At 57.6% G+C, this 26,338-nt stretch overlaps 2 protein-coding genes across 4 annotated transcripts in view; both read left to right on the top strand.

Moving 5' to 3' along the window:
• ZNF385C (zinc finger protein 385C) overlaps positions 1 to 26,338 on the top strand; it is a 55,548-nt gene that overhangs the window by 15,638 nt on the left and 13,572 nt on the right. The window contains exon 1 of one of the 3 annotated variants that reach the window (XM_050327526.1): positions 11,852 to 12,014. The exons of 1 other annotated variant lie outside the window; for it this stretch is intronic. In XM_050327526.1, the coding sequence (XP_050183483.1) occupies positions 12,005 to 12,014 (10 nt within the window). In that variant the 5' untranslated portion in view covers positions 11,852 to 12,004. Of the gene's footprint in view, positions 1 to 11,851; positions 12,015 to 18,879; positions 19,033 to 26,338 lie in introns of those variants that run through there. One more of the 3 variants, XM_050327528.1, reaches the window with a different exon arrangement.
• On the top strand, positions 1,208 to 25,810 carry CUNH17orf113 (chromosome unknown C17orf113 homolog). The gene is made up of 3 exons (XM_050327499.1): positions 1,208 to 1,345; positions 20,713 to 21,340; positions 22,320 to 25,810. Exons 2-3 carry the CDS (start codon positions 20,822 to 20,824, stop codon positions 23,850 to 23,852), a joined length of 2,052 nt encoding a protein of 683 aa, XP_050183456.1. The 5' UTR covers positions 1,208 to 1,345; positions 20,713 to 20,821; the 3' UTR covers positions 23,853 to 25,810.

Consider the following 26,338-nt stretch of genomic DNA (forward strand, 5'->3'; position numbering starts at 1 on the left):
CCGCCGTCCCCGGTCCCCGCCGTGCCCGGTCCCGGCTCCCACGCGGGAGCGGAGCGGCGGCGCCACCGCGGGGCCGCGGCCGGGGCTGCAGCGCCCCCGAGACAGCCCCCGACCCCGCCGGTGGGACCGAGGACCGAGTTGCCCTCGCCTGATGAGCGCTGTGTGTGGATGGGGAGCCCCACCCCGAACCCACCCACGCCAGCGGCGTTTTGGGCTGCCTGAGCCAAAGTACACGGGTGGCTGAGCCCTGCACAGTCCCCATGCAGCCCTGCCCGAGGATGCCAGGGGCGGCTCTGCAGGGCACCCTTGGGTCCTGCCTGGCCACCCACAGACACCCTGGCCCCTGGCTTGGCCCCTCGGGGTGTCTCGGCACGGCGTGCCTGTGGGTATTTGTAACCAGCAGCTGCCAGCTCCAAGGTGGTAACTGGATCATGGGGCTCGGGTGACCTTCGCGCCTCTGAGGCTGTTCTGGATGTCCCACCAGCTCCCAGCTCTAGGCTGGGCAGCAGGGACAGTGTCCCTGCGAGGCAAAGGTCGCTGGAGGGCTGTCCCCAGCTGACCCCAGTGCCTCCCTGGGCAGCTTTTCTCTGTGGTGTCCCTGTGTGGGTCTGGGGCTCCAGCTCCCCACACAGGGTGGTCCCAGATAGACCCAATTTCAGGACAGGTACCTGCTGGTGGCCGGCAGCCCTGGTGCCAATCGTCCTCCTGGCATGGTGGGGATGGGCTGTGGAACGCCCACACCGCACACGAGTCCTGCCAGCTGAGTCTCTTGCCTGCAGAGAGTTGGTTCCATCCCAACTCTGCCCTGGGCCAACCCACGGTGCCGTCCGGGAGCGAACAGAAACTTGAACTGACACAAGGAGTGTCTCCTGGAGCTGGAAACTTGGAAGAAGTGGGTTATTCCCTGCTCCAGCACTAATCTTCTGGGAATGCTGCTGCTCGTGTCATCTAGCCTAAACGCTGTTGCTCTTGTTCAGGGATTCCCCCTGGATCCAGACACCCAGAGGTGCGGGACCTGTACTGGGCTCTCCGGCCTCACGTGGCACCCCATTCCTGTCCCTCTGTCCTCACGGCGGGTCTGTCCTTCCTCCCGCAGGCATGAAGCGACCCCTGAGCCCATCCCACAGCCCTGAGAGCGCAGTGAGGCTGGCAGAGGTGGCCAGCTGCCCCCCCAGCCAGCCCGAGCAGCGCATGAAGCGGGAGAAGAAGCACCAGTCGTTCACACTCTGCGAGGTCTGCAACATCCAGCTCAACTCAGCCGCGCAGGCTCAGATCCACTACAACGGCAAGTCCCACCAGAAGCGCCTCAAGCAGCTCAACAAGGGGAAGATGCCGGCAGCCCAAGGTAGGAGCCCACCCAGCAGGTCGAGCTTGCCCAAAGGCTGCCCTTGCTCTGGCACAGCTGCTTCGCTGGGCTCATGGAGAGTTCGGGAACGCTGTGTTTTGTCCTTGGCGTCTCAATTGCTGGTCTGCCTGAGAACTGCAGGGCTGCCCCCAGCTGTCACTGCCAGCCCTCAGGTGGTTTCGGGGCCCGATAGGCCACGCTGTGGCACGCAGGGATGGACACGTGTGGGTCTGTCCATGTGTAAGTGTGGCTGCTGGTGCTCTGTGTCTTTGTGAGCGTATTCCTGGGTTCCGTAGGCGGTTTGTGCAGCGGGGACGAGCGTGTCCGAGGGTGGAGTGGCTGTCGGTTGCTGGGCTTAATGGATGCTGCTTCCCAGGTGCCACCCTGACCCTGTTCCTCCAGGCTCCTGCTGTGCACAGCTCCTGTGTCTGTGCTGAGTTTGATTCAAAGTGCTGCTTAGATGTTGGTGCTGAGGCCCCTTCAGCTGCAGCAGGGATGCCGGCACACGCAGGTGCCGCGCCGCTGGGCAGGAGCTCGTGCAAGGGCAAGGACTCACTTGCCCTCTGTGCCATCTGCCAGCGTTCACCTGGCTGGGCCCAGCTGGCTCTGCAGATTTTCTGCATAAAAGCAGGGAGATGTGCCCAGAAATGTCACCCTGTCACTATGGCTGACCTGCTCTGCCTGAGCTGTGAGGGTTTGTCTGGCGCTAGGAGCAAACCTTGAGAATTTCACAGAATGCCCTGAGTTGGAGAGAACCTTAAAGATTACCCTGTTCCCTGCTCCTGCTCTTCCTAGAGACTGGGCAGACTGGAGCCATAAATTCCCAGCATGGCAATGGCCATCTCTGTGCCAAATCCTGTCCTGACTGGTGTTGGTTTTTTTTGGGCAAGGCCTGGGATATGCAAAGGAGTAGGTCTGTTCATCATTGTTACTGACAGATGGAAATATCGCTGGCTATTTTAATGGGGACAGGGCTCATAAATTCCAGCCTGCAGCTTCCAGATCCTACCCTGGATCTGTCTGTGGCTCGATGGGAGGCTGTCCAAGGATGTGTTTCCTAACGAGCCAAAGAATCTCAGAGCATGCCAGTCTGCTCTTTGTGCTTCTGCACCGTCCCTGACCTCTGCCAGCGTCGGGGTGCGCAGACATCGCAGCCCCAGGGCCCCCGCATGCTCTGCTTGGCCGGGCAGGGCGCAGTGGCTCCTGCATGTGCAGGGCTGGGATCTGCTCACTGGGGGATTGCAGGCTGCAGCTGCTCCCCCGTGCCTCCCTGTCCCTCATGTTCCTGCCGCAACCGCTCTGTGTGGCTGGAGCCGACCTTTCCTTGCGCTTTTGGTTAAAAACCTCATTTCCAGCGTTGTCCCAGGAGGGGACCATCCCTGTCTGCCTTGCACCAGTGAGCTGAGGACAAGCGCAGGACGAGCTCCTGCCTGTGCTCCTGCCTGGACTGAGGTGTGTGGGCAGGAGGGCGCAGGCAGGGCTGGCAAGGTCGTGGTGCTGGGGGGCCCTGTCCTGTCCCATCACAGTTATCTGGGAGCTCTTCACTGGCCAAACTAGCACCTTTGGTGCTGAGGAAATGCACCTGCCTGTGGTGATGGGAGCAGTCACCCTTTTTCAGGCAGGTGCCTGCTCTGGTGCCAGGCTCAGCTTGGCACAGACCACGGAGAGGAACAGCTAACAAGGGACTCCAGTGGCACGTCAGCACTGGGGGAGCTTTGGGAGGTTAAAGACAATGGATTAAATGAAATAATTGAGTTAGACAAAGATGGGATGTTCCTCTGGGCTGGAATCTCTGTCTCATGCTGACATCTACAGCTACATCAAAGGCGGCTTCCCAGCTGCTGCTCAGTCTCCCCGTTCCCCTCTGGCTCCTCGGATCCCGCTCCTCCCGCATTAGCTGTGAACGCTGGCATCTTATGGAGCAAAGCTGCAGAGGAGCATCGCTGGCAAACGTGCTAATCAGTGTCATTACAATTCATTAGCTCTGTGCCAGAAAGACCCCAACTTAAAAACAAATCATTGCTCATTAGGCGTTTCCTTGCAAGGCAGATCGCAGATCCCTGTTGTCCCACACAGAATCACAGTGCAGGTGGTGATTAGATATGGGGTGCCCACAGATAAAAGATGTTTTCATGTCACAGATGCCAGTTCTAATCCAACTGGGTCACGAGTGATTTAATTATTGCCTGTGATTTCCAAGGGAGCACAAGTGAGCTCAGTTCACTCTCGGAGTCCTCAGGAGCCAATTTCCGTCTGATGCTGAGTGAGCAGGAAGAGCTGATCCACCCCAAAATGGGGAGTGGTGGCTGCAGGGTCAGGGCAGGGGCAGGGATGGGGGGATGCTGCTTCCCCTTGTCATGCTGGATGATCTCTGGGGCTCCCATCACAGGACAGGCTGAGCTGGAGCATTTCAGGAATTTACAGCCTTATGCACTGCTCCCCAAAAGACCTTTCCACCAGTGTCTCAAAAACGTCATGGGATGTAAAGAGCAGTTTGAGCTTGCTGCTGCTGGAGCAGCATCCCTGGGCCCTGCCAGCTCACATCGCCCTGAGAGGCAGTGGGAAGCACTCTCCTTCAGAGCAGCAGGCTCCTGGCCCTGGGGGCTACTTGGCTGCTCCCCCAAACCGAGTGCCAAGGCAGGGTTGGGCCAAAACACCCCGAGCCAGCTATGCCCTGGGGCTGATCCATGTCACAAGCTCTTCCTCCTCTCCATGTGCCCCGTGGCACCCTGACCCTCTCCTGGGCTGCTCAGTGCCACCTTCCCCCTCACACTGGGGCTGCCTGGTGCCGTTCCCCCCTTTGGCAACACAGCCCTGGAACAAGAGTTCTGTGCAAAGGGAAAGGTCCTAGTTTCCCCAGTTATCTGCTGAAATGTCTGTCCATGCGTGTTTGGGAGCAGAAAGGCTTGAGATGAGCAGAGAAATCGCTGTGACAGCTTCAGCATCGCTGGGTCTGCAGCGCAGAGCGGGGGCCCCAGGAGGGGATGTGGGGACCCCGGGGGAGCCTGGGCTGCTCCGGGAGCTGGAGGGGCTGGCAGCTGCTGGTGGGATTATCTTGAGTTTCACAGGGAGTGCCAACTGAACTCCCTGATTTTGGCAGCTGGGGGCAACCCACTGCCCTTGACTGGCTCCTGTGGGACAGAGTCTGGGTCACGGTGCCCAAGGCTGGGTTATCGCCTGTTGCACTGACCGAGGAGTCCATGGCCATGCTCTCCACTGGGCCAGGATAGCCCTGCTGGGAAACAAATCCTGAAAACCATCCAGGGCAGTGCCTGGGAAAGCCGTGCCCTGGCGTGAGGAGCAGTGGAGGGAGGGGAGCTGGTGAGTCTGACCATGGACAGTCTGCTGGGTGCGTGATCCCACGCCATGATCCTGACCTGTGAGCCTATTTCATGATCCCAGTCCAGGATCCTGCATGTGGTCCTGGTCCATGATCCTTTTCCGTGCCCCTGCTCTGTGTGCTCTGGCATCTCATTGCTCAGCTGCAGCATGTTCCCTCCTCCTTCCCTCGGCTGCTCTCTGCTGTTGCAGCCCTTCAGCTGTTCATTACCAAGCAAACCGGTGCCAATCCCATTTTGTTCTATTCCGTGTTCCACACGGAACCCTTTAATTGTTGTTAATAAACAGGGCGATGCTCAGTGGGGCTTTGTCGGCAATAAACCCGATGTATTGATTTAAACAATCTGCAAACATGTGGGATTAGGGTCTAATTGGGACTAATCAGGGTGCAGCAGCCGTGTCACCACTGGGTCGGGGCTGAGACGTCCTCGTGTCTGCCGGAGCTCCCGGCCGTGCCCAGCCTCGGGCGCCTGCCAGGACCTGCTCCGGCAATGCCAGAGGGAACATTGTTCTTTCTGGCTCCCTCCTGCAGCAGTTTGCTGCTCTCCTGCTTTTGGGACCCTTAGGAGAAATCTGGCAGGGAAAGGCTGGGGTCTGCCTGGCCACCTCACAGCGTCCCTCGCCAGGGACGTTGGCAGCACATCGGGCTCTCCCGAACTTCCCCGCAGCAGATCCGTGCCCAGCCCGAGCGTTAAAGGGGCTTTAACATTCAGCTGGGGCAGACCCTGCATCTGCTGGGTGCTGATTGACACCCAGTGCCCAGGCAGCACCAGGGGTCAGATTTTAAGCTTCTGTGAATTTAAGAAGGACAAACATACGGAGCCCTCCTGCTCCGCTGGCCTCGGCTGCTCCCTTCAGCTGCGAGCAAAGACGAGCAAAAATAGCTTTTCAGATCAGATTTGAACAACCTGGAATCTCAGTGGGGAAAATACAATGTTTCTTTTCATGTCTTAAAGATGTTGGCTGGGATCAGGCATCATTTGCAGAAGCCCAGTTGGGTAATTTTATGGTTTCCTTCCCTCTGCTCACTTCCAGGCTTCTCCCTTCCCGTTTGGGTGTAGGGATGGGTGCAGGCACGTCCCTTGGGGCTCCTGGGGGCAGAGCTAGGAGGGCTTGGAAGGGGAGGGATTTGCCCCTGCACTGGGAACTGGCAGAAAAGCTCTGTTTCACTGAAAGCTCTTGTTGTACCAAAAAAGCCATTTTCCGTGGTGGAAAGGGCCTGCAGGCTCCATGTGAGAGGCACTGCATGAGCCCAGACCCTGCTCCAGGCACATCAGCCTCGTGCCAGCCCATGAATCCAGAGAAAACTGCTCCCTTTCTAAATCCTCGGAAAATACCCCATTAACTTGCTGTCCCTCTGAAAAGCCCAGCTATTCAGCTTTCTGAGGATTAATAACTCTAGCATAACTAATCTCTGATTTTATTGAGCCAGGAACTTCAAATAGAAAATGAATTGATCAGTGGTCAGCGTTGGTTGGAAGGGTTTCATGGTGTGGAGCCTTTCCCACTGGGACTCTGCCCTCCCACTCTGCACCCTGAGCCCTGGCCAGAGCTTCAGGGGTGTTTTTCCCTGACACACTTACTCTAAAAAGATCCTTAAAACTTAAATACTCAGCCATAAAATGACACAGAGAAGCTGCTGGGCTTCTCTTGTGCTGCTGCTGGGGCACAGAGGAGACCCCACGGCAGGAGCTTGAGGGGCTGGGCTGCACGCTCCAGCTGCATCTGTGGAAGGACTTTGCCTTAAAAATACAGAGAACAAGCCAAAAGATGTCAAGGTCAGATAATATATATCAAGTATCATCTTTGGGTGGGCTGTAGGGGTGCCCAGGATGGTGTTGGCAGAGACTGTGCTGTGCTGCTGGCAGTGGCGATTTTCCCCCCAAAGTCAGTAGGAAATTGCCTCACGTTATTCTTAAGCCCTGCAGTTGTGAGCCAGTTCTCCTTAATCGTGGATTTTGCTGTCACTTTCTTCCAGTCGGTTTGCTGTCAAGTTGCCTCAGCAGCGTTTCACAGCCACTCAGCTCAGGGCTGCGACACACGTGACATTAATTAGAAGTGGATTAAGAGCAAGGAGGAACATGCAGCCATGGAATATTTCACAATTTCCCATGTAATATCAGCTCAGCAGGTTTGGAAGAGGAAAAAGCCTGAGATTTATTTTAAGTGGGGAAAAAAATGGTCAAAGCAGCAGCTAAACTGTGAGCGTGTCCCAACTCGTCAGCACCCGCTGGTCCCCGTCCCGAGAGAGCTCTGAGCCTGAAGGGGCCTTCTTACAGGGCTCCATCAGCAGCTCTGAGGAGAGATGAGGTCCCTGGGAAGGGGGTGATGTCCCCCCTAGGAAGGAGGCACAGTTTTTGGGAAGCTCTGGGGTCAGGCAGCTCCTGGCTCTCCTGGCCACCCCAGGCATCACATCCAACTGCATTCTGCTGGGGGAGCTCAGCTGTGCCCCCCAACCACTGCAGGGAGGGGGGAGGACACAGAGCACCTTGGCATCCCCGGGTGGCTCCGCTGTTCTCAGGCAGCCGCTCTCCTGTTCTGACACGGGAGGGAGATGAGCATCCCGCAGCACCCGGCTGCATCCCGGAGCATCCCGCTCCCACCCCAGCTGTCACTGGGGATTAGAGGTGCTGGATGGAGCGGGTCGTGCCCGGCTGTGCGTGCGAGGGCTGCGCGGCCTCCCCGTGCCCGGGCGCTGTCCCAAAGAGCACCGGGGCTGGCTGGGGGCACCAGGGAGGGGTGACAGCCACGGGGAGGTGACTTATCCGGGGTCTCCATGATGGAAATGCAGCTCATCCCCCCCGGCCTCCAGCCACGGTCCCTCTCTGTACCCACTGCGTCTCTGTGCTGTGCACACGCGTGTGCTGCTCGCCCGGGGACACGGGAGGAGTGAGCGTTTGGAACTGGGCGAATGGGGAGCGGAGGCAGCTCGGGGGGAGCTGGGGGAGGGCGAGCGAGGGGTTGTGGGTAGTGTAGAGCTGTCACTGTGATTTAGGGTCGGCTGCTTAAACTGTTTTATGTTCCCAGACAGTAAGTCGTAAGCAATATAAAATTTTCTCTGAAGAGATGATCTCCCCTCGTCACGCTCCTATGTCTTTCCCGGAGTGAGCTCTCCTTTCCGTAACCCCATGGCGTCAGCGCGGGTGTGCAGAGGGAGAAGATGGGATTCTGGCCTTTGGAGCCAAGGGCACAGCCTGGGGTTGGGAGCAGGGATCGAGGGGCTGGGCTTGCGGCCCCCCCAGGCTGTTCCCACCTCTCTGCTTTTGGGGCGTGCGAGTCGGATCAGGACTCTGGAGCTGTTGGAGCTGTTGGAGCTGTCGGAGCTGTCGGAGCAGGGATGCCTCTGCCTGCGGGCACTGCCTCGAATTCAGTTCCCTTCTTTTTTCTTGCCCCTGAGTTATCGCTGCTTTTGGAAAGCTCGCCCACAGCGCTGCTCCAGCTCACCTTTGGTATTTTATGCAGTTACATATTTATGAGGAATAGTTTAATTTATTTGGCCGTTGCCTTGCCAGCAACATGTGTTTTGTGCCGTGGCACCTGAGTGTGTGCCCAGAAAAGCTCCCTGGCCCTGGCAACCCCTGAGGGGCCAGATCTGATCAGGGACCTGGTGAGTGAGACCGGAGCCAGGTCATCCCTGGCTAATTAAGCATCCAGAAGTTTTTAGGTAGTGGTTTCCATGCCAATCCCCAGCTGAATCCATAGAGGAGGTCACGAGTCCTGTGGTCCCCCAGAAAATCTGCACAGGGCTGGTGGGAACCGAAGCTTGGTGGCAGGTGGGACCCTCTACTCTGTGCCTTCCAGGAAGGCCCTCTGAGATTAGATGGAAAATATTACATTCTCTCTCTGAAACTGTTTCCAGGTGTAATTTCCACCCCTTTTCCTGATAATTAAATATTTTTAGGTCATCCAGTTTCTCCACCCTATTCGCAGACCTGTCCTGGATGCCTTTGTAATTAGCCATCTCCCTGGGAAAGATGATTAAGGTGGGAGGCACAATGTCCCTGCTCTGCTTCCACAGCCCTGCCCGCACCATCAGCTCATCCTTGGAGGGGCAGAGCTGGGGGGTGCGTCCCCCAGGACCACCAGACCCCTCCACAGGCACATGGCACCCAGTTTGCTCTTTTTAGATGCAAAAAAAGCAGAAATCTCCAGGAAGGATTCATAAAAAAACCCCTGGGGATTAATTAAAAAACAGGATCTGGGTGGGCACTGTGGATTCGGCGGTTTAACGAGTTCCTGTTTATCAGGGGAATGACAGGGGGACCCAAGCTGCAAACCCCATCCTCTTTGTGTGGGAACCCCCCGAGGGGAGGATTCAGCCCTTAAAATATGTTACCTTAATCCTGAGCAAACTCAGGAGCAGGAAAGGTCAGTGCCCGCCTTCCTGGCCCAGCAGGGATGAAGCGCCGGCGGCTGCTCCAGCCGGAGCCTTCTGCTCCTGACAGGGCTCAGGTTACAGAGCAGAAGAAAACTGATACACATCCTCCAGGTGTATCGGTCTTGATCCTATCTGGCATCTTTCACCCCCAAATTATACCCTAAATCCTCGGTGAACAAAGTCAGCCAGAAAGGCTCTGGAGGGCTTGGCAGACCTGGGGGGTGGGAGGGGAGTGCTTCTTCCTGGGTTTTTATCCCTCTGTCTCCCTTCTCCTTTATTAATGTGTTCATTGCCCAATTCCAGTCACTATTTGCCAGATTGCTTCTGGAGTCTAAGGCTGGGGAGAGCCTTTCCTGGATTTCTCTCAGCCAGTGAATAGTTTAACACTGCCCTCAGTAGGGTTCAGATTAATCTCTCTGTTGTAGTTCCTGGAGCCTCTCCTCACAAAGAGCCCGGTGCATTGGTGACATTAGGGACAGCCTGTGCCCAAACTGAGCCTGAGCACTCTCCCTGTCTCCCTGCCCTCCCTCTCCCTTTGAGCCACAAGGACAACTCGAGCAGACCTGCCCAAGCAAGTCCAGCTCTACGGTGCCTGTTGGCAAACGCTCTCCTCTGACTGCATGTTTGGGATTTGCCTCTTCCAGGACGTGTGTGATGAGCTGCACACTGAGGGCTGGGGGCTGGGGCCTTTTCACAAGGAACCCTCTGGTTCTGTCCCCGTGCTCTCAGGACACTCGGCCATCAGGGCCTCGCGTGTGGACATCGACCTGTGTCGGAAAGTGGTGACCACGGGGGCTTGTGGCATGTGTCCCACTGTTGGCTCTGGTTTTTTTTAGGGCATTACACAGGGACAGTGGAGCCGGTTGTCACGGCCTTCACAGAGCTCCAGGGAAGGTGCTCCAGCAGCTCCGTCCCACAGTGCAGGTTGCGGGGAGCAGCAGCCACGGGCTTTGCTCCCCGGGGGGATGGAGAGGATGATGGCACCACCAGGAGGGTGACACGGGCCTGGGCCCCGTGGGAGGGTTTGTGCTGCTGCCCTGTTTTGTGCTGCTCCCCTGCCCACCAGGGTGCAGGGACAAATATAGCAAATTATGCACCCGCCGGACCCACGCTGCAGTGCCGGGAAATTCCAGTGATCTGCTGGGCTGGGCAGGGAGGGCCGGAGGCGTTAATGGCAGGGGCTGTAATCAGCACCTGCAATTAGCCCTTGCTCCAGATGGCCTCAAAGGCTTGGCCACAAAGGAGCACAGCATCCCACGCCGCCGTTCCTCCTTCCCCCCGCTCTGTGTCACACCAGCTCCAGCCCTTTCATCCATGGCAATGCCAGCCTGGACCTGCCTGCCCAGCTGGGATGGGCACAGCACCAGACGGAGCTGGGAGAGGAGTTACTGATGGAATTGATGGGTAGAACTCAAGGGGCTGGTCAGGGATGGGGGCAAGGGTGGATGGAGGATGGAGCAGGGAGTCAAGGCTGTACATTGGTCCAGCTGGTCTTTGCCAAGAGATGCCAGACTTGCTCATGGCTTGTGGTCATCCCAGGGGAAAGGAGAACAGCCACCGTATGGTTGTCAGCCCCACTCTCCTCCCAGTCCTTACATTTCCATGCTCCCTCTGCTCGACGCTCCTTGCAGTAACACCAAACTGCTGATGACATTAAACAAATTAATATCGGGTTTAAATAGCCTGCGGGAGGCCAGGGCCAGGCGCGCGGGGCCAGCTGTCAATCCCAGATTAGCGACTGCCCTGGCTAAACTTATTGCTGCCGCTAACGACCCCAACAGCAACACCCTGCCCAGGGCTCTGCCAGGGCTGCCCTGCTGCCAGCCGAGCCTGGGTGGGTTTTGGGAGAAGGACCTGTGGGGGGTCCTGGCCTGGCAGCAGTGCCCAGGGGAAACCCTGATGGCTTTAGACGCTTTTCAGTGCACCAAAATTCTGTAATTTACCCCAAAAGTGCCTGATCTGGCTGAGGCACATGGGAAAGGACTTCAGCATCTCATGGTTTAACATGTTCATTTTCACTCTGCCCGAGGCCCAGCAGTTCCTGCCCAACTCCTTGAATTGTTTGACTTGAGGGAAGTATTTAATTCCCTCCTTGTTGTTGTCTCCCTTTGAGGGAGTGGGGGGAGACGATTGTTTCCTCTTTTCATAAGCAGGTTTTTCATCGTTTCCCTGTTTAAAGGGCACCAGTGTAAGCAAGTCCTGAGCCTCCCTTACCGAGAAGAGGCCAAAAATCCAGCACAGAGAAGGTGCTGCCATGGGGAACCCAACTGCCACAGCCTCTGCTAACCAACCAATGGGGCAGGCATCAGGTCCTGGGCTCATGAAAACCCCAGTCGTGGGGGGCTAGGGTGAGCCCCTCGTGTGGATCAGGCTGCCTGAGTCCACTCATGTCATCCCACGAGCTGACGCCGTGCTTGGGTCGGACTCTGCATGTTTCCAGTGCTTGGCGTCAGCGTTGAGCTGGGCAGGGACCCCCAGGCAGGGACACGCTGCTCCTGCTGCCGAGAAGCCTTTCCCGGGGGTCGGGGTGGGTGGCTGTCGCTGCCTCCCCTCCCTGAGCAAACCCCACGGGGGCACCTTGGCAGGTGTCACCCCAAAGCAGCCCCCTTGGAGGACGCTCGGACAGAGCCCCGGGGGCGCAGCGGAGCCGCTGAAGGTTCCCTCCTCCCGCCCCGGGTTTCGGTGCTTGGGCAGCCCCGGCGCTGGGGAGGCTGTGCGGGGCGGGGGCCGCCCGCTCCCCCCGCCCATTTCCACGCTGATACCCGGCACCTCCGGCAGCTTCTCCCCCCGCGTTCCGGCGGGGCCGAGGCGGGGCCGGACGCGGGGCGAGGGGTGGCAGCGCTGGGCGGCGGAGAGGGGGTGCGCCCGCCCGGCCCTGCCCGCAGCTCTGCCCGGCGAGCGGGAGGCACCGGCAGCGCGGAGGCGACGCAGCCGCATCCAAAATGCTTCTAGGTGGGTGAAACGCAACTTTCGCCGCAGCCCCATCTCTCCCCGTTGCCCTTCTCTCTCCTCCCATGGTCCCCTCACCCCCGTCTCGCCGCTGGTGGAGCCGCTGCCCGGGGCACCGGAGACCGACGGTGCAGCGGGACCGGGTCGGCCGCGGGGCTCCGGGTCCGGGCGGGGGTCGGAGGGACGGTGGGGTTGGCGCGGCGGGGATCGGGGTATCGTCCCGCTGCTGTCCCGGGGCTGCTCCGGCCGCGGTTCGAGTGCTCCCGGCTTCTGCCGCGTTCCTTGAGCTGGGGAAAGGGGCACTGAATCAGGGTCCAGGCTGTTCTTCATGGACAGAAACACAACGAATTGGTTCTTATTTTGCTGGTAGCTATGTTCAGGCTGCGTGTGTCTGTGTCTCTTCTCCACTTTGAGATTTTGGCCACAAACTTAACTCTGAATAGTGAAACACTGAGGTGGGTTATTTACTGCCGGGAAAGAGCCCCAGGAATACGCAGTACTTGAAGAGTCTGGGCTCGGAGCGAGGGGCTAGGAATGGGCTCGGCATCAAACTCAAATATTGATTCACCTGTGGGGTCCCCATCTTGCTCCCAGTGGGGCTTGGCATCCCAAATTACCCTCATGAGATTTTCTTGTTTCTAAGCGAATCATGCCATTCCCATTCCCTATTGCCGTCCTGCCTAAAACACCCGTTAAAGAGCTGTTCTTGTTATTTGCATCAGCCAAGGCTGTACCCTACACCCACAAAATGGTCCCTCCCCGCCCAGCACACAGGCAGCCTGTTCCCTCGGCTCCCAGCCTGCTAATCCTAATTACTTACGGGATTCAAGCTGAGTTTGACTCACTGCATCTTATTGATTTTTCCCAGGGCTGCAAAAAGAGGAGGGAAAAGGTTGTGTGCTGACGGGGCTGGATTTTGCCCTTGCTCTTTATCTGGGTTGTCAGCTCCAACTTGTGTTTCTGCTGCGACCGTGATGCAAATGTTTTGGTGCTTTTGTGTGAAATGAGGCTGTGGGGAGCGGCCAGCAGTGTCCTGGCAAGGGTGGCCAGGTGGCTGGTGGTGGAGCTCCATGGCCAGGCTTGGCCATCGCAGGCTCGAAGAGCAGAGCAGCGGCTGCAAACAGAGCGTGACGCTGCTCTTGGACCCGTTTCATGTGGATTCAGGGCTGGTAATTTTAGTGGTTTTGGTATTATCAGCACTAAGTTCGTGGCAGGCGCTGGGGAGCAGCAACGGGTCCGGCACATCCCTGAGGGCAGCGGCGCCGCTTCTCCCCATGCGTGTGCACATCCGTGTGAGCACAGGCACGTCTGCAGGCTGCCACACACTCGCTTTCCTCTGGTAACATGTCACTGGCGTGTGCTTTTGGGGTGCCTCTGGCTGCTGGAGCCGGGAACACGGATGTCATTGGTCTGGCACCATGAGTCAGGGCCGCGCTGAGGTGCCCACGTTGGGGTGGCTGCAGCCCCAGCTGTCTGCCATGGATCACTTTAATTTTTCTAATAGTTTGAAACACAATCTTTTCTCCAAGCTGTCTTTCCCTGTATCTCTGGAACGTGTAACACTACTCGGGATATTTATCTGGAATACTTGTCGGGCAAGGCAGGTTTAAAAGACAAACAAAACCCAACAGCAGAGCTTGCTTTTCACCTTGTGGTCTCAGATGTGGAGGAAATCTTGAATAGCCACTAAAGCTTCAATTTTGACCCCGCAATGCTCTGGGCTTGCTGGCAATCCTGTGCTGGGACCTCTGGGTGGAGGAATGTGATGGTTGGATAGTGCTTGCATGGTGATTCCAGCCCTCTGGAATCTGTGGGGATAATGGTGAGGGGAGCCTGGCCCCACTGAGCTGCTGGGTTTGGCTTTGGGGCTTCTTTGGCAGATGGTGGGACGGAGCTCTCCCTGCGGTTGTTTTGGGTGAATTTTCCCTGTAAATGCAGCGGTTTGTTTTTATTACTGGGGCTTGCTCCGAGCAATGTCCTGGGGGAAACATCTGTCCCCTGGTTTCAACTCTGAGTGAAACCTGGGGGGGAGGGGGCACAGGGGGCTCCAACCTCCTCCAACAGCCTCAGCCTACCCTTCAGAGTATTTTTAGACCAAACTGTCATCTAATCTCGACCTCCAGGATGATGTGGGCTAGAAAATATCACTGCATCTCCAACATCAAACCGAGGGTATAATTCACGAATCTCCTCAGCCCATTTTTAATTATGCCTCACCTTGCTGCAACAATGAGTTGCTAACAAGTATTTTGAGCAAACATGGACTTTTTTTTTTTTTTTGAAGTTTCTCAGTGCTGATGCTCCCGGCAGGTGCTGCCAGCATCGATGCTTTGATGGCCTGTTCCAGCACCCACCTGATGTCCCCGAGCTTGTAATGACTGCAGGGGCTGGGGATTTAGCAAATTGCTTTTTTTTTTGCCTTTCCTGAGCGGGATGTTGGAACAAGTGGGCTGGCTGCTCCCACTCTCCACCATAGTGATTATATTAGCGTGGCCTGGGTAGGAGTGGCGGAAATTACAATGAAATACTAGAGGTAGGAAATAAAAATCTAATTTAAAAATAATGATGGATGTGTGTCATCTTCCAAACCCTGGTCATGACCAGCCCAGCTGTGGGGCAGCTTTGCTGGGGGGTTACACACTCCAGCCACCGGCGTAGCCTCGATGGAGCTGTGCTCAAGGAATAACACTGGGAGCAGAGAGCAGGTGGGGGGAAGCAAAGGGCATTCCCCAGAGCCATCCCTGGGCTGGAGCCTGGCTGTGCTGGGTGGCCCTGGCCATGTCACTTATCCTCTCTGAACCTGTCTGTCTCCTCGTGGCTCTTCTCAGCTCTCTGGGGGCTTGATGCCAGCCCAGCCCAGGCTGTGTGAGGGAGGCACCTGCCTTCAGGTGCTTCAATAATAGAAATCATTAATTTTCACTGCTAATGGAAGAAATGCTGCTCTGTGAAAAATGTGCGTTGGCTTGGAGGCAATTCAAAAGGCTGGTGGAGACGGGAGCCCCTAATTTGTTCCAAATTGGTTATTTCACTGGAATGGAGAGAAAGCATCAATCTGAGGAGCTTTTCTCCCTTTTCATTTCTGTCAGCCGCTCCTTGGCTGTAATGAATTGGACTTGGCTGTAATTTGTACGATTTATACAGTGCCCAGAATAAAGACTAAACTGATCCGTGGCTCTGGTGCTCCCCTGAGCTCTCAGTCTCTTGAGAAGACCCTGACCTCTCCCCCACCACCCAGGGAGGGATGGGCAGGGCTGTGGGCAGTGGATCCCAGAGCAGGGTTCAGTGTTTGCCACCTCCTTTTCACTGCCACTGGTCAGGATGAGCCCAGATCCTTCCCGGGCCCCTTGGTACCTGTGGCAGAGGTTGGTGGGGCCTTGGCTGGGCTGCACCAGCCCCAGTGCTGGCTGTGACATGGATGACACCGAGCTGGTTGAAGTCTCTGCTGGGGGAGGCATCACTAAATGCTGATTTTTCAGATCATTACCTGGCAGATAGGGAGAATTGGGAATTAAATCCAAAGGCAGTTGGAGTCGATGTTTGTTGGCAGGGGGAGGAAAAGAGGCTTGATAGAGCAAGACCCATGTCCAGTTTTGCTCCTCAGCAGCTGTTTTTGACATCAGTGGTGTGGGGTGATTCTCCCTGTGGCTCTTGGGGAGCAGGATGCAGCCGAGCTGCCTCCCAAGGACCAGGTGCATGGACTGGAGGGAGCCCAGAGAGAGAGATCACCCTGTCCCTGCCTCTGCTCCTCGACAAAAGGGCTTTGCCCTTCTCAGCTGCTGCTCAGAGGAGCCTCAGCCCAGAGCTGGGGTCGCCAGCGGGGAGAGATGAGCATGGCCCCCCCTCCCCAGCCCAGTAATCCTGTTGTGGCCATGTCCAGAGTTTGCAGGGATGTCATTCGAGTTTATTTCAAGGCTTGTTCCCTGCCAGCTGCAGTCACGCAGCTGAAGGTTGTGACAAGGCTGTGCAGGGGAAGGAGGCACGAGGCAGCATCCTGTAAGCTGACAGTGGCTGGGAGATGTGGGGGTTCCCATTTCAGCAGCTCAGGGAACTTCTTTTCCAGCAGCACCCACTGGTTCCCTCTCCATGGCCCACTACCCACCCAGGCTCCTCCATAAGGACCTGAGCATGCTGGAACCAGACTCTCTGTGCCCACAGCAGTGTTAGAAGGGCCCCCCTGGCAGAGGAGGAACAGCCTCCCTGAGCACCCTGAGCTGTGTGGGAGAGCTGGGACACAGCAGGGAAATACTGGGGTCCTCCAGCATCCCCTTCCCTGTGTGGGAGCACCTTCCCTTTCCCGTCTCCCTCTGGTCTCTGCAGATCCCGCAGGAGCTGTCCTTGCCAGATCCGCCCGTCCAGGCACCAGCCCGGGGGCTGCAGGAGTATTTTTAATTTGGCTGAGCTGACACGGTGCCGGGTGCTCTCTCCCACACGAGACAGCGGCTCCTCTCTGCCTCCCCCCTCCGCCACACGCGGCAGAGATTGAACTGAGCTGTCACCACCTTCGGCTGTGAGGGATGCGGCCGGGCAGCTCCTGTGAGTCCTCCCTCCTGTGCATCCTCCCAGTTCGTTTTGGGGGCTGTCACAGCCAGGGTTTTGGGTGCACAGGGGGAGCAGGGACCTGCAGGGTGCTGCCCCATCCTCTGTGATGGCCGGGGATGGGGGCTGGTGGAGCTGGGTACCACGGGGTGGGTGGACAGGAGGACCGGGGGCTGTGCAGAGATGGGGCTCCCTGGGGTCAGCAGCTTTGGGAACACCAGCACCTCTGCTTCCCTGCAGGAAGAGTGTGCGTCATTCCCCAGAGCCTGACTGGCTTAGAGCAGGAATGGAAACAAAATCTCATAAATATCTTTGGACTCAGGGATTTAAAATCTTTTGGGGTAGTATGGCAGGATTTGGTCTTTTCTTGTTCAGCTCCTTACAGATGCAGTGAGGAACCCTTGGAGAACCCAGCCGTGGATGTGGGGCTGGAGTGATGGTAGGGGTGTCAGGGACTGGCCTGGAGCATCCCAGTGGGAGCCACATGCTTGGGGTCTGCTCCAGCCAGCGTGGGACTCCAGTGGAAACCGGGGCTCAGATGGAAACTGTGGCTCATGGCCGTGGCCACCCTCGTGCTGTGCAGATGATGGATGTGCTGGTGCAACGGGGCACCTGCCTGCCCGGCTCCCAGGCACGGCACAGCAGGGAAAAATAGCAATGATTGGCTCAAGCCAAGGCGGCTGCTGCTGCATGGGGGTAAACAGGAGTATCTGCACTTCAGTTCCTTTAGGAAGGACATCTGATATCTGGCAGGGATGCGAGGGCAGGGTGCTCCGCAGGGTCAGGGACATCCCGTAAACACTGCCCAAAACCCATGTTAAAGCTGGAGGCTTCCAGCAGAAGTGGGCACGCGGGGCAGAAGGGATCAGTGAGTTCAGCCATGCAGGCAGAGGGTGTTTCCAGCTGAAATCCACCAGTCCTGCTAGTGGATCCCAGTACAGGGGCTTGATGGGGTCCCCATGGGAAGTGGGGTTGGCCCCAGCCACTGTTCACTTAGGACTGCTGACCTTTGCAGTCCCACTCTGAATGCTGGGAACCAGGGGAGACACAGCAGGCTCCTGCCTAAAAACTCATTAAAAAGGCTCAATCCTCTTTTCTCGAGGCATTAGCACAAGAATAAATTTGGCATATTTTCACCCTGAGAGCCAGCTTTGGTTTCACCAGCTCCTGCTCTCATTAACCCTGGGCTAAGGTGGCCAGGCAGGAATGTCCCCAGAGCAGGAAGAGCCTCTTGCCCGGGGATATGTGGAGGAGCCTGAAGAGAGGAATTCACCGGGGGCTGCCAGACCCCCCTGGTGTGGAGCCAGCCGGAGCCAGGTACAATGCAGCCCCTAATCCAGGCACATTCCAGTGGGCCACATCCCTCCTCATAGCCTGACTCTGCAGGGGGAGTCGGGGTGGGAGCATCCTTCAGCTCCCAGGCACAGGGTCTGTGTTGGGGAATGAGGAGTGGAGTTCCTGTCAGGGGTCCTGCAGGACACTGGTGTCCTTTGGGATTTCAGTGTCCTCAGGAGCATCGTTTGGGGGAAAGCAAAGGTGGCACAAAACCCTGTTTCTGGAAGAAGGTGAGGGGCTCTAAATCTCACCTGCATTTAGTTCTAAAAGAAAGATTTTTGGGGGATGAGTGGAGCCCCTGTGCTCATTGGGGAGCCCCGGGATGAGGTGGTGCGTTTCAGGCTCAGCCCTGCAGCTATGGACCAGGAGCACGGGTAACCAGGAACACGCTGTGGGCTTTGGACCTGCATCCTGCCGAATCTCCGTGGCTGGGGGGGATGTGCGGGTCACTCGCATCCCGGCTCTGCCCAAACCCGGGGGGACACCCATCCTGGCTGGGCGCAAACGCTCCTGCAGCTCATCCCGTGTGCCCAGCCCCTAGCCGAGGGACCCGGTGTGAGCATCCCTTGGGACTGGGAGATGCTGGGTGTTCCCGGGCGCTCAGCACCCATCTCTCCGCGGCGGGCAGCGGGCGCAGCAGCCCCGTGTGCTTCCCCCCGCCCCTTCTCCACCCTCCATCCCCAGAGGGGGCGAAGATCCCGTGTCCCGGCTGCTGCCTCCGCTGTCCCCCGCGGCCTGCCCGGTGCTGGCCGCCGCTAGTGGCCACTGCCGCCGTGGGCTGGCGGGAGCAGCGGCGAGCCCGGCGGCCCTCGCAGCAAGATGGCTGCGCCCCTGCTCCCGTGAGCCGGCGCCCGCCGCGGGCTTTGTTCCCGCAGCTCGGCCCCGCGGGGGCTGCGGGCCGGGCGGTGCTGCTGCTGATGCTGCTGCTGCTGATTGTGACTCCCCAGCACCTCGCTTCGTTTTGTTTTATTTATTTATTTTTTTTGGATTGGCGTTGCTTGGCTGGGTTTGTTTGTTTGTTTATTTTTTTTTTTTTTTAATATATTTTTTTATTTTTATCCCCCATTTAAAAGAACCCCAAATCTGGGAAGTTTGCAACCCGCCCCCCCCTTTCCCCCAACACCCCAAAGCTTATGGCGGCCTTTCCATGGTACGTATGTTTAGGGGTGGGTGAGCGGGGTGGGCGCGCCGGGCTGGGCTGGGCGCTGGGGCTGCTCCGCTCACCCGCACGGGGTGATGCGCCGGGGACGAGGCTCGGGGGGCAGCAGCTTGTCCTCTCACAAGTCAGTCCTGGAGTGTCACCCCCATCTGGAGCTGCTGCCGAGTCGCCCAGGACGCGCAGTGATGCTCTTCCCCGTGGGCAGCAGCAGTGAGGGGTGCTGGGCTGGTGGTGCCGGGACTGGCTCTGGAGCACCGCGGGTCGTGCGGGAAGGGGGTGCTGCGGTGCTCTGCTGCATCCCGAGCTCCCCCTGACCCCATGCACCCCACACACTAATTGCTACTTTTTCTTTTCAATGCAGCGTTTTTTACTGGAGTGAGTGCTGTGGTGGAGGGCTGTGCTGGATGGGGTGGGAGTGAATGGGGTCAATGACAGGGAGAGAGCATAGGAATCCACCTGCTGGGGCCGAGCACTGTCCCATTGCAGCTGGAGGAGCTCGGTGCCCCTCTGGCACTGGGATGGGGCTGCTGTGCCAGGCAGCTGCGGTGCTGGGCACTCCAGGACCACCTGCCAGCATCACCCAGGGCACCCCATGGGAAGCCCAGGATCCGTGGGAGTGAACACTCACAGGACTGGGAGTTGGGGTGCTGCTCTAATGCCTAAATTGTGTTCCCCCTGCTCCCTAGGGGCTGTGGTAATGGCTTCGGTTTGGGATATTTGTTCTTCAGAAAAACCCCAAGTTCCCCTTGGGTTTCTCAGCAAGTCACATGGACTGATGGTATTTCCCGGCTTCGCTGCTGCTGAGTGTCCATGTTCTTTCCATTTTCCTCTGCATTTTGGTTCTACCCCTTCCTCACCATGTGCTAGGTTCTTCCTCTTCCCACCACCTTTATCAAGGCTCAGTTTGGATTTTCAGTCCAGTTCATGGAGGAATGTGAGGATTGGACTGAGTGGGGCTGAAATGTAGGTAAGGGGTCAAGTGGATGCTTAAACCCTGCAGCTCCTGTTTTGGTTATGTGTGTAAGTGCTTTGCAGCCTGTAGCTCAGTAGGTATTCAGGAGCCTGGGCTGGAGCAGGTTGAGCGTGTCACCCCCTGGGAGGGATGCTGGGCTGGCACTGACTGTGCAGAGCACAGCCCTGCTGCCATGGGACCTGCCATGGCTTCAGCAGTTCCCTGGGATAGAGACAAGCCAGGCAGGGCTGGGAGCACAGATATGTGTGCACAGGCACTTGTGTCTGAGCTGTCTCCCAGTCACCCTCAGGCAACTCCAGAGCCCTGGCACTCGCCACTGCCGGCAGGTGCTGCTCCTCTGGGGCTGAATGCTCCTTTTGGATGTTTCATCCAGCTCTGAGCCTTCCTCACCTTCCCAGCATCATCACAGTGGGAAGGGCTGCTCCGGAGGGGAGTGTATGGGTGTCCCTGTGGTGATGGCACTGTGTGTGCGTGCACCAGTCCCACCAGTGACACCGAGAGCTGACGGTGATGCCGGCACTCGATGGGATGCCCCTGCATGGTGCTGGGGCTGTCGCACAGCCTGGCCTGCCCTGAGCACCACTGTCACCACCGCTGTCACCACGCCACCATCGCCATGCCACCGCAGCCCTTCGCTGAGCCCTGGCTGAGGTTTGCAGGGCCCTAATCCCTTTCCCTTGTGTCTCTTTCATCTCCAGTCGGACCAGGAGAGTGGTAATAGACCTTCTTACTAAGTTAAATGTGCAGGCTGCTCCTCAAGGCACGGTGCGGTTCAACCGTAGTGTTTGATTTCCCAGCCACAGCAGCATGGTGCCTCCGGGGAAAAAGCCGGCTGGGGAAACTTCCAATTCCAATAAAAAGTGTAAACGCTATTTCAATGAGCACTGGAAGGAAGAGTTTACCTGGCTGGAGTTTGACTATGAGAGGAAACTCATGTTTTGCGTAGAGTGTCGGCAGGCACTGGTGAAGAACAAGCACGGTAAGGCGGAGAACGCCTTTACCGTGGGCACGGACAACTTCCAGCGCCACGCGCTGCTGCGGCACGTCACCTCCGGCGCGCACCGCCAGGCGCTGGCCGTGAACCGCGAGCAGCTGGCCTTCGAGACCCGCGTCCGCGGCCACCCCGAACTGCGCTCGGTCATCAAGGTGGAGGTGAACCCGGCGAAGGTGGCCGTCCTCACCACCGTCTACTGGATGGCCAAGGAGGAGATCCCGGATGAGAAGTGCTCCTCCCTGCTCAGCTTCCAGAAGTTCAACCTGTGCCAGGCGCTGCTGGCCTCGGAGCACAGCGAGTACTACCACCCCGGCAGCGTCAGGGAGATGCAGGTGGGTGTGCGGGGCTGGGGGTCTGCGCCTGCCAGGGCTGGACGGTGCTCAGCCTTCAGCAGAGCCAGCGGGGTGTCTGTGCCCACAGGAGCTCCCTGAGCCTGCCGTGCTCCTTGCTGGATGGAAAGCTCAGGAGTTCAGTTAGCACATTGGGGGTTTTCCTCTTCTGCCCTAAACTGGGTGCTCAGAAGGATGAAGGAGGCAGAGGGTTCAGAAAGGATTTTTCTGAGTTTTACAAACGCTTGGCTCGTGCCTGCTAAAATCAAATTAAATTTTTAGTGAGTCTTGGCCATTTGCCAGGCTCTTCGGCTCTCTGCAGAACCTTATTTTGCTGCAGATAGACTAAACCCACTAATTAGGTTTCCCAGCCTGTGGTGATCCTCACAGCACTCACACACACACACACACACACACACACACACACACACACACAGAGGAAGTTTCCCCTCCAAACTGGGGCGTGTGCCTGAAGTGGGGGAAAATGAGTAAAGAAGGAAAAGACGCTGCAGAGTTTTGCTGCTGCTCCTGCCCGTGCTGGGCCAGTGAAGCACTGATGGAACTGCTGGAGGTGAACTGAGCAGGCAGGTTCCTGGTGTCCTGCCTTGTGGCCAGCACAGGCAGCAGCTTGGGAATGGGGTATTGGGGGCTGATGTCTTGATGCTTCTGGTGCTGTTGGGTCCTGCTGTAGCTGTGGGGCTCTGACCCCCAGCTCAGGGCAGGGGCCCCCAAGCTCTCAGCCTTGTGCTCGGGCTGCCGGACAGGGGTGGGAGGAGGCAGTTTAGTATAGGGAAAAGGAAAGTGATTTCCAGCCTGTGTGTGCAAGGGCTTTTCCCTGGCTTGGGCCCTCGTGCTGCTGCAGGAGCCCATGGGTGAGAGCCCGGCCGCTTGCTGTGTGCTGGGGGCTGCGCGTCTCCTGCTGCATCTGAACCTCATTTGTGTTTCTCTCTCCCTCCCTGTGCCCCTCCTTCGACTGGCTCAGGCAGCCATCGCCAAAGTCCTGCACAACGAGGACAGGCACAGGATCAAAGCCTCGCCGTTTGTGGGGCTGGTGGTGGACGAGACGGTGGATGTCCTGGAGCACCGCAGCCTCGCCATGTTCACCACGACTGTCTCCCCCTGCAACGGGCAGACCTCCACCGCCTTCCTGGGCAGCTTCGAGCTGCCCGCCGGGGAGGCCTCCACCGTGGCGGGCAAGGTGGGCGAGGTGATGCGCTCCTTCGGCATCCCCACCATGAAGCTCACCTGGCTCAGTGCCGACAGCGCCTCGCTGGTGGCCGAGCGGCTGAGCGGGGTGGGGACCGCGCTAACCTCGCTGTGCCCGCTCCTCACCGAGATGCACTGCCTGTCCCACGGCAGCTCCCTGCTGCCGGCTGAGACCATCGGCACCACCGAGTACCTCCGGAAGTACGAGACCACTGTGGATGCCGTGTACAGGCTCTACTCCAGCTGCCGGGGGGAGAGCGATGGCCTGCAGGAGCTGCGGAGAGTCCTGGACCTTTGTGAGATAGACCTCGGGAGCCCCAAAGCCATCCGCTGGACTTCTGTCTTCCCAGCTGTGGAAGCCATCGACTCCTCATGGCCCACGCTGGTGCTGCTGCTGGAGAGCGAGGCGGAGCACTCGCCTGTGGCCCGTGGACTCTGCGAAGAGCTCAAGAAGTTCCAGTTTGTGGCCTTCACCAAGATCCTCCTGGACGTCCTCCCCATCTTTCAGAAGCTCAGTCGCTTCTTCCAGATCGAGGACTTTGACCTTTCCATCCTGAAGCCCATCGTCTCGGCCACGGCCACCACGCTGCAGGCCCAGCAGAGCACCAGCGGCCAGAACCTCCAGGAGTTCCTCAGCGAGATGAACGAGCACCCGCAGGACGGCCGGGAGGGCGAGAGCCGCCTCTACTACAAGGGTATCGAGCTGGCCAACTGCTCCCAGGTGCACCTGAAGCACTTTGAGCACTTGAAGGAGACCTACCTGGAGAGTGTGCGGGGCAACCTGCTGGACAGGTTCCCCACCAGTGTTCTGGAGGCCATCAGCTCCTTCTCGGCCATTTTCAACCCCAAGTGCTACCCCCAGTCTCTGGAGGACATTGGCAGCTACGGGGTCAGCGAGCTGAATTTCCTGCTGCAGGCGTACTCGCGGGTGGTGGTGAGTGAGAGGGCCCTGAGTGACTTCCCCCTCTTCAAGCGCATCGTCTTCAGCCTCAGCCAGCTCTCCTTCAAGGACCTCTGTGTCAAGCTGGTCTACAGCAGCTCTGAGATGCACGAGCTCTTCCCAGACTTCGCTGTCCTGGCGGCCATCGCCCTGGCCCTGCCCTTGGGCTCAGTCCTTGCCGAGAAGATCAGCCGGGGCCGGGAGCTGCTGAAGCGCAGCCGGTCGCGCCGGATGAAGGGCGAGGGGCTCTCTGACCTCATGAAGATCGCCATCGACGGGCCGGCCATCAGTGAGTTTGACTTTGCGTTGGCCGTCGAGTACTACGAGAGCATGAGGGAGTCTGGGTTCATCGTGACGCAGGTGAAGTAAGCGTGGCCAGTGAGGGCTGAGCCCTCGGGCGGGAGCCGGGGCCTGCAGGCAGTGCCCAGCACCAGCTCAGTGCTGCCTTTCCACATCGCTGGTCACTGCAGGGCTGGGCAGCCACAGTGGATGGTGACCTGCTCCGTGCTGGGAAGAGGAAACAGGATCCTTCACAAAGCCATGCTGGTCCTGTGACCACATCTCCCTCATCCCCCAAGCGTCTGGCCGAATCGCCCACAGTTCAAAATCCCGGGGCCACCTGAGATCCCAGATTGCAGTGATTTTTTTCCCCAAGAGTTTGTCATTATTTTGTTTTAGGGATATGAAGGCAAATCCTTGAGCTCAAATGTCATGTTGCCTTTGCACAAAGATACCCAGCAGCTTCTGCTTAATACTCTGCAAAAATAATAATATCTGTTGTTCTGGAGCCTCGAGAGCGAATGCAGAAAAGGCAGAGCATCCTCCTAGCCCTGAGTCGACCCCGACATGCCTGGCGGTGTCGTGTTGGTGTTCCTTGTGCACAGCACAGAGTATTTTTAGCAGTGGCATCGAGTCATGATCATTTCAAGAGCAAGAGATTTAGGGAATGATATTGTAATGGCCGAGGAAATACAACTTTAAATGCGTCATTGTGTACATATGTGTATGTGTGTATATATATAAATATACATATATAAATATATATATTAAAAAGGTCTATCTTAATTTTTCTAGTGCTTAAAGTATAAAGATATATAAAGGGAATTTCTTTTTGCAAGGACAGAATAAATTATGATCGGGGTCCAGAAATAATCAGTAGTGAATTTCTGATCTTTCCAAAATATCCACACATCCTGGCTTTCCCTTTGTACCCTGAGCTCTTAGCAACCTGCTACCCAAGAGAAAGTCCTTCAACACCTGCTTTTGGGACCATCCAGAGGTGTTCAGCTTATGTGTTCCTCCTCTGAAGTGTTACTCTCTTTATCCAGAGGTGAGCAGAGCTGTTATTGCCCATAGTGGGTGGGGGCTTGGACCCCTCTGCCCTCGGATCTGGGGGTGCTGGCACGGTGGCTGAGCGGGGTTGGGATACTGTGTGGTGTGTTCCAGCATGACAGGGCTCTGCTGGTGTTGACTTGGAGGGCTGTTTCCTTTAGATCTGACTGATTCTAATCAGCAATAAACCCAATGCAGCAGCCCGAAGCATCACCTCAGTTGAATCCTGAGGGCTGGGTCCTTTGCTGGGATTGCCAAAAGCTGCCCCACCTGCTGCCCCTTGGTCTGGTTGCTCTGGGAGTCCAGTCTGTTGCAGTCTGTTTATTACTGGTCTGGATCCCAGAGGTACCTGGGCTGCACTGGTGCTGCTGTTGTGGTCCAGTGTTGTGACTGTTTCTCCTCCAGCCCTCACCCTTTGGCACTGGGGAGCACACACGTGTCTCCCAGGGAGCCTCCTGGAAAGAGCTGGAGTGAGTTCATCCCATGCTTGCTCAGAGACAAAGTTTTAAAAGCCCTGTGTAAGGATTTGGAGACGCCACCAAAAATTTGCTGAGAACACCTCCCTAGCGGGGAGGGAGCCAGGCTGCCTCCGTGTGAATAAACAGCTCCGTCTCCATCTGGCCTGGGCAGACTCTGCGCCAGATGCTCTCTGAGGCAGCAGCGTCTGCGGAGATGGGTCCTTGGCAGGCTCGTGTTGGTATGAGAACCTGCAGCGCTGGCCCTGCTGCCTTCAGAGGCAGCTCTGGGAGGTTCACACACATGGGGTGTCAGAGCACACAACAGTTGCTCTTCTCTGCCTCGCAGGGACCAGGGGAAAACCTGCTGCAGGTGTGTGTTGAGTGGCTGTGTGGAGTGAAGGGCTGGGGAACAGGCTGGGGGCTGTGCCCATGCACGGTCCGGTGGGCTTGGTTAAATGTAAGGCTGAAACACACCTTTAAATTCCAAGGGGCCCCTCTGAGAGTCACTTGTCTGCAGGACAGGAACTGGGCTGAGCTCCAGGTAGAGGATGTGCAGGATCTGATGGCTCCGGCTGAGCCCCGGGCAGAGGATGTGCAGCATCATAGCGGTGACGTTGTGGTCTTTGGCATGTCTTGGTCAGGCCTGGATGCTGCCTGTGGAACTGTGGGAGGCACAGAGACCCCCCTCCACAGGCTGCAGCAAGTGTTTGTGCTGGGACCATGGGGTTCCTACACTCCCCTCCTTGCACCAGCCCCCTGAAATGCTCCACAGGGCCTGGAGCACATCCCATCCTGGCAGGACCGGTGGTGCTGGAGCAGTAGCATTTCCTGCAGCCGTGGTGGCTCCTCTGCCAAAATGGGGGGAGACACAGAGCCAGTGCTGTGGCAGAGGACACCCCGCTCCGGAGCTGCAGGCTGAGCGTCTGGGGATGCCATTCACCGGCACAGCCCAGCCCACCACTATCCTTGCTTGTCACCTTGGGTAAGGTCATGTCATTCTATACAGACCTGGGGCCCTGCCACTCTCCCCAAAGCAAATCCCTGTAATTGAGTGTCTAATTAATA

Source organism: Myiozetetes cayanensis, unplaced genomic scaffold, assembly GCF_022539395.1.
Source record: "Myiozetetes cayanensis isolate MyiCay16 unplaced genomic scaffold, myiCay2020 scf34, whole genome shotgun sequence".
Classification (NCBI taxonomy): Eukaryota; Metazoa; Chordata; class Aves; order Passeriformes; family Tyrannidae; genus Myiozetetes; species Myiozetetes cayanensis.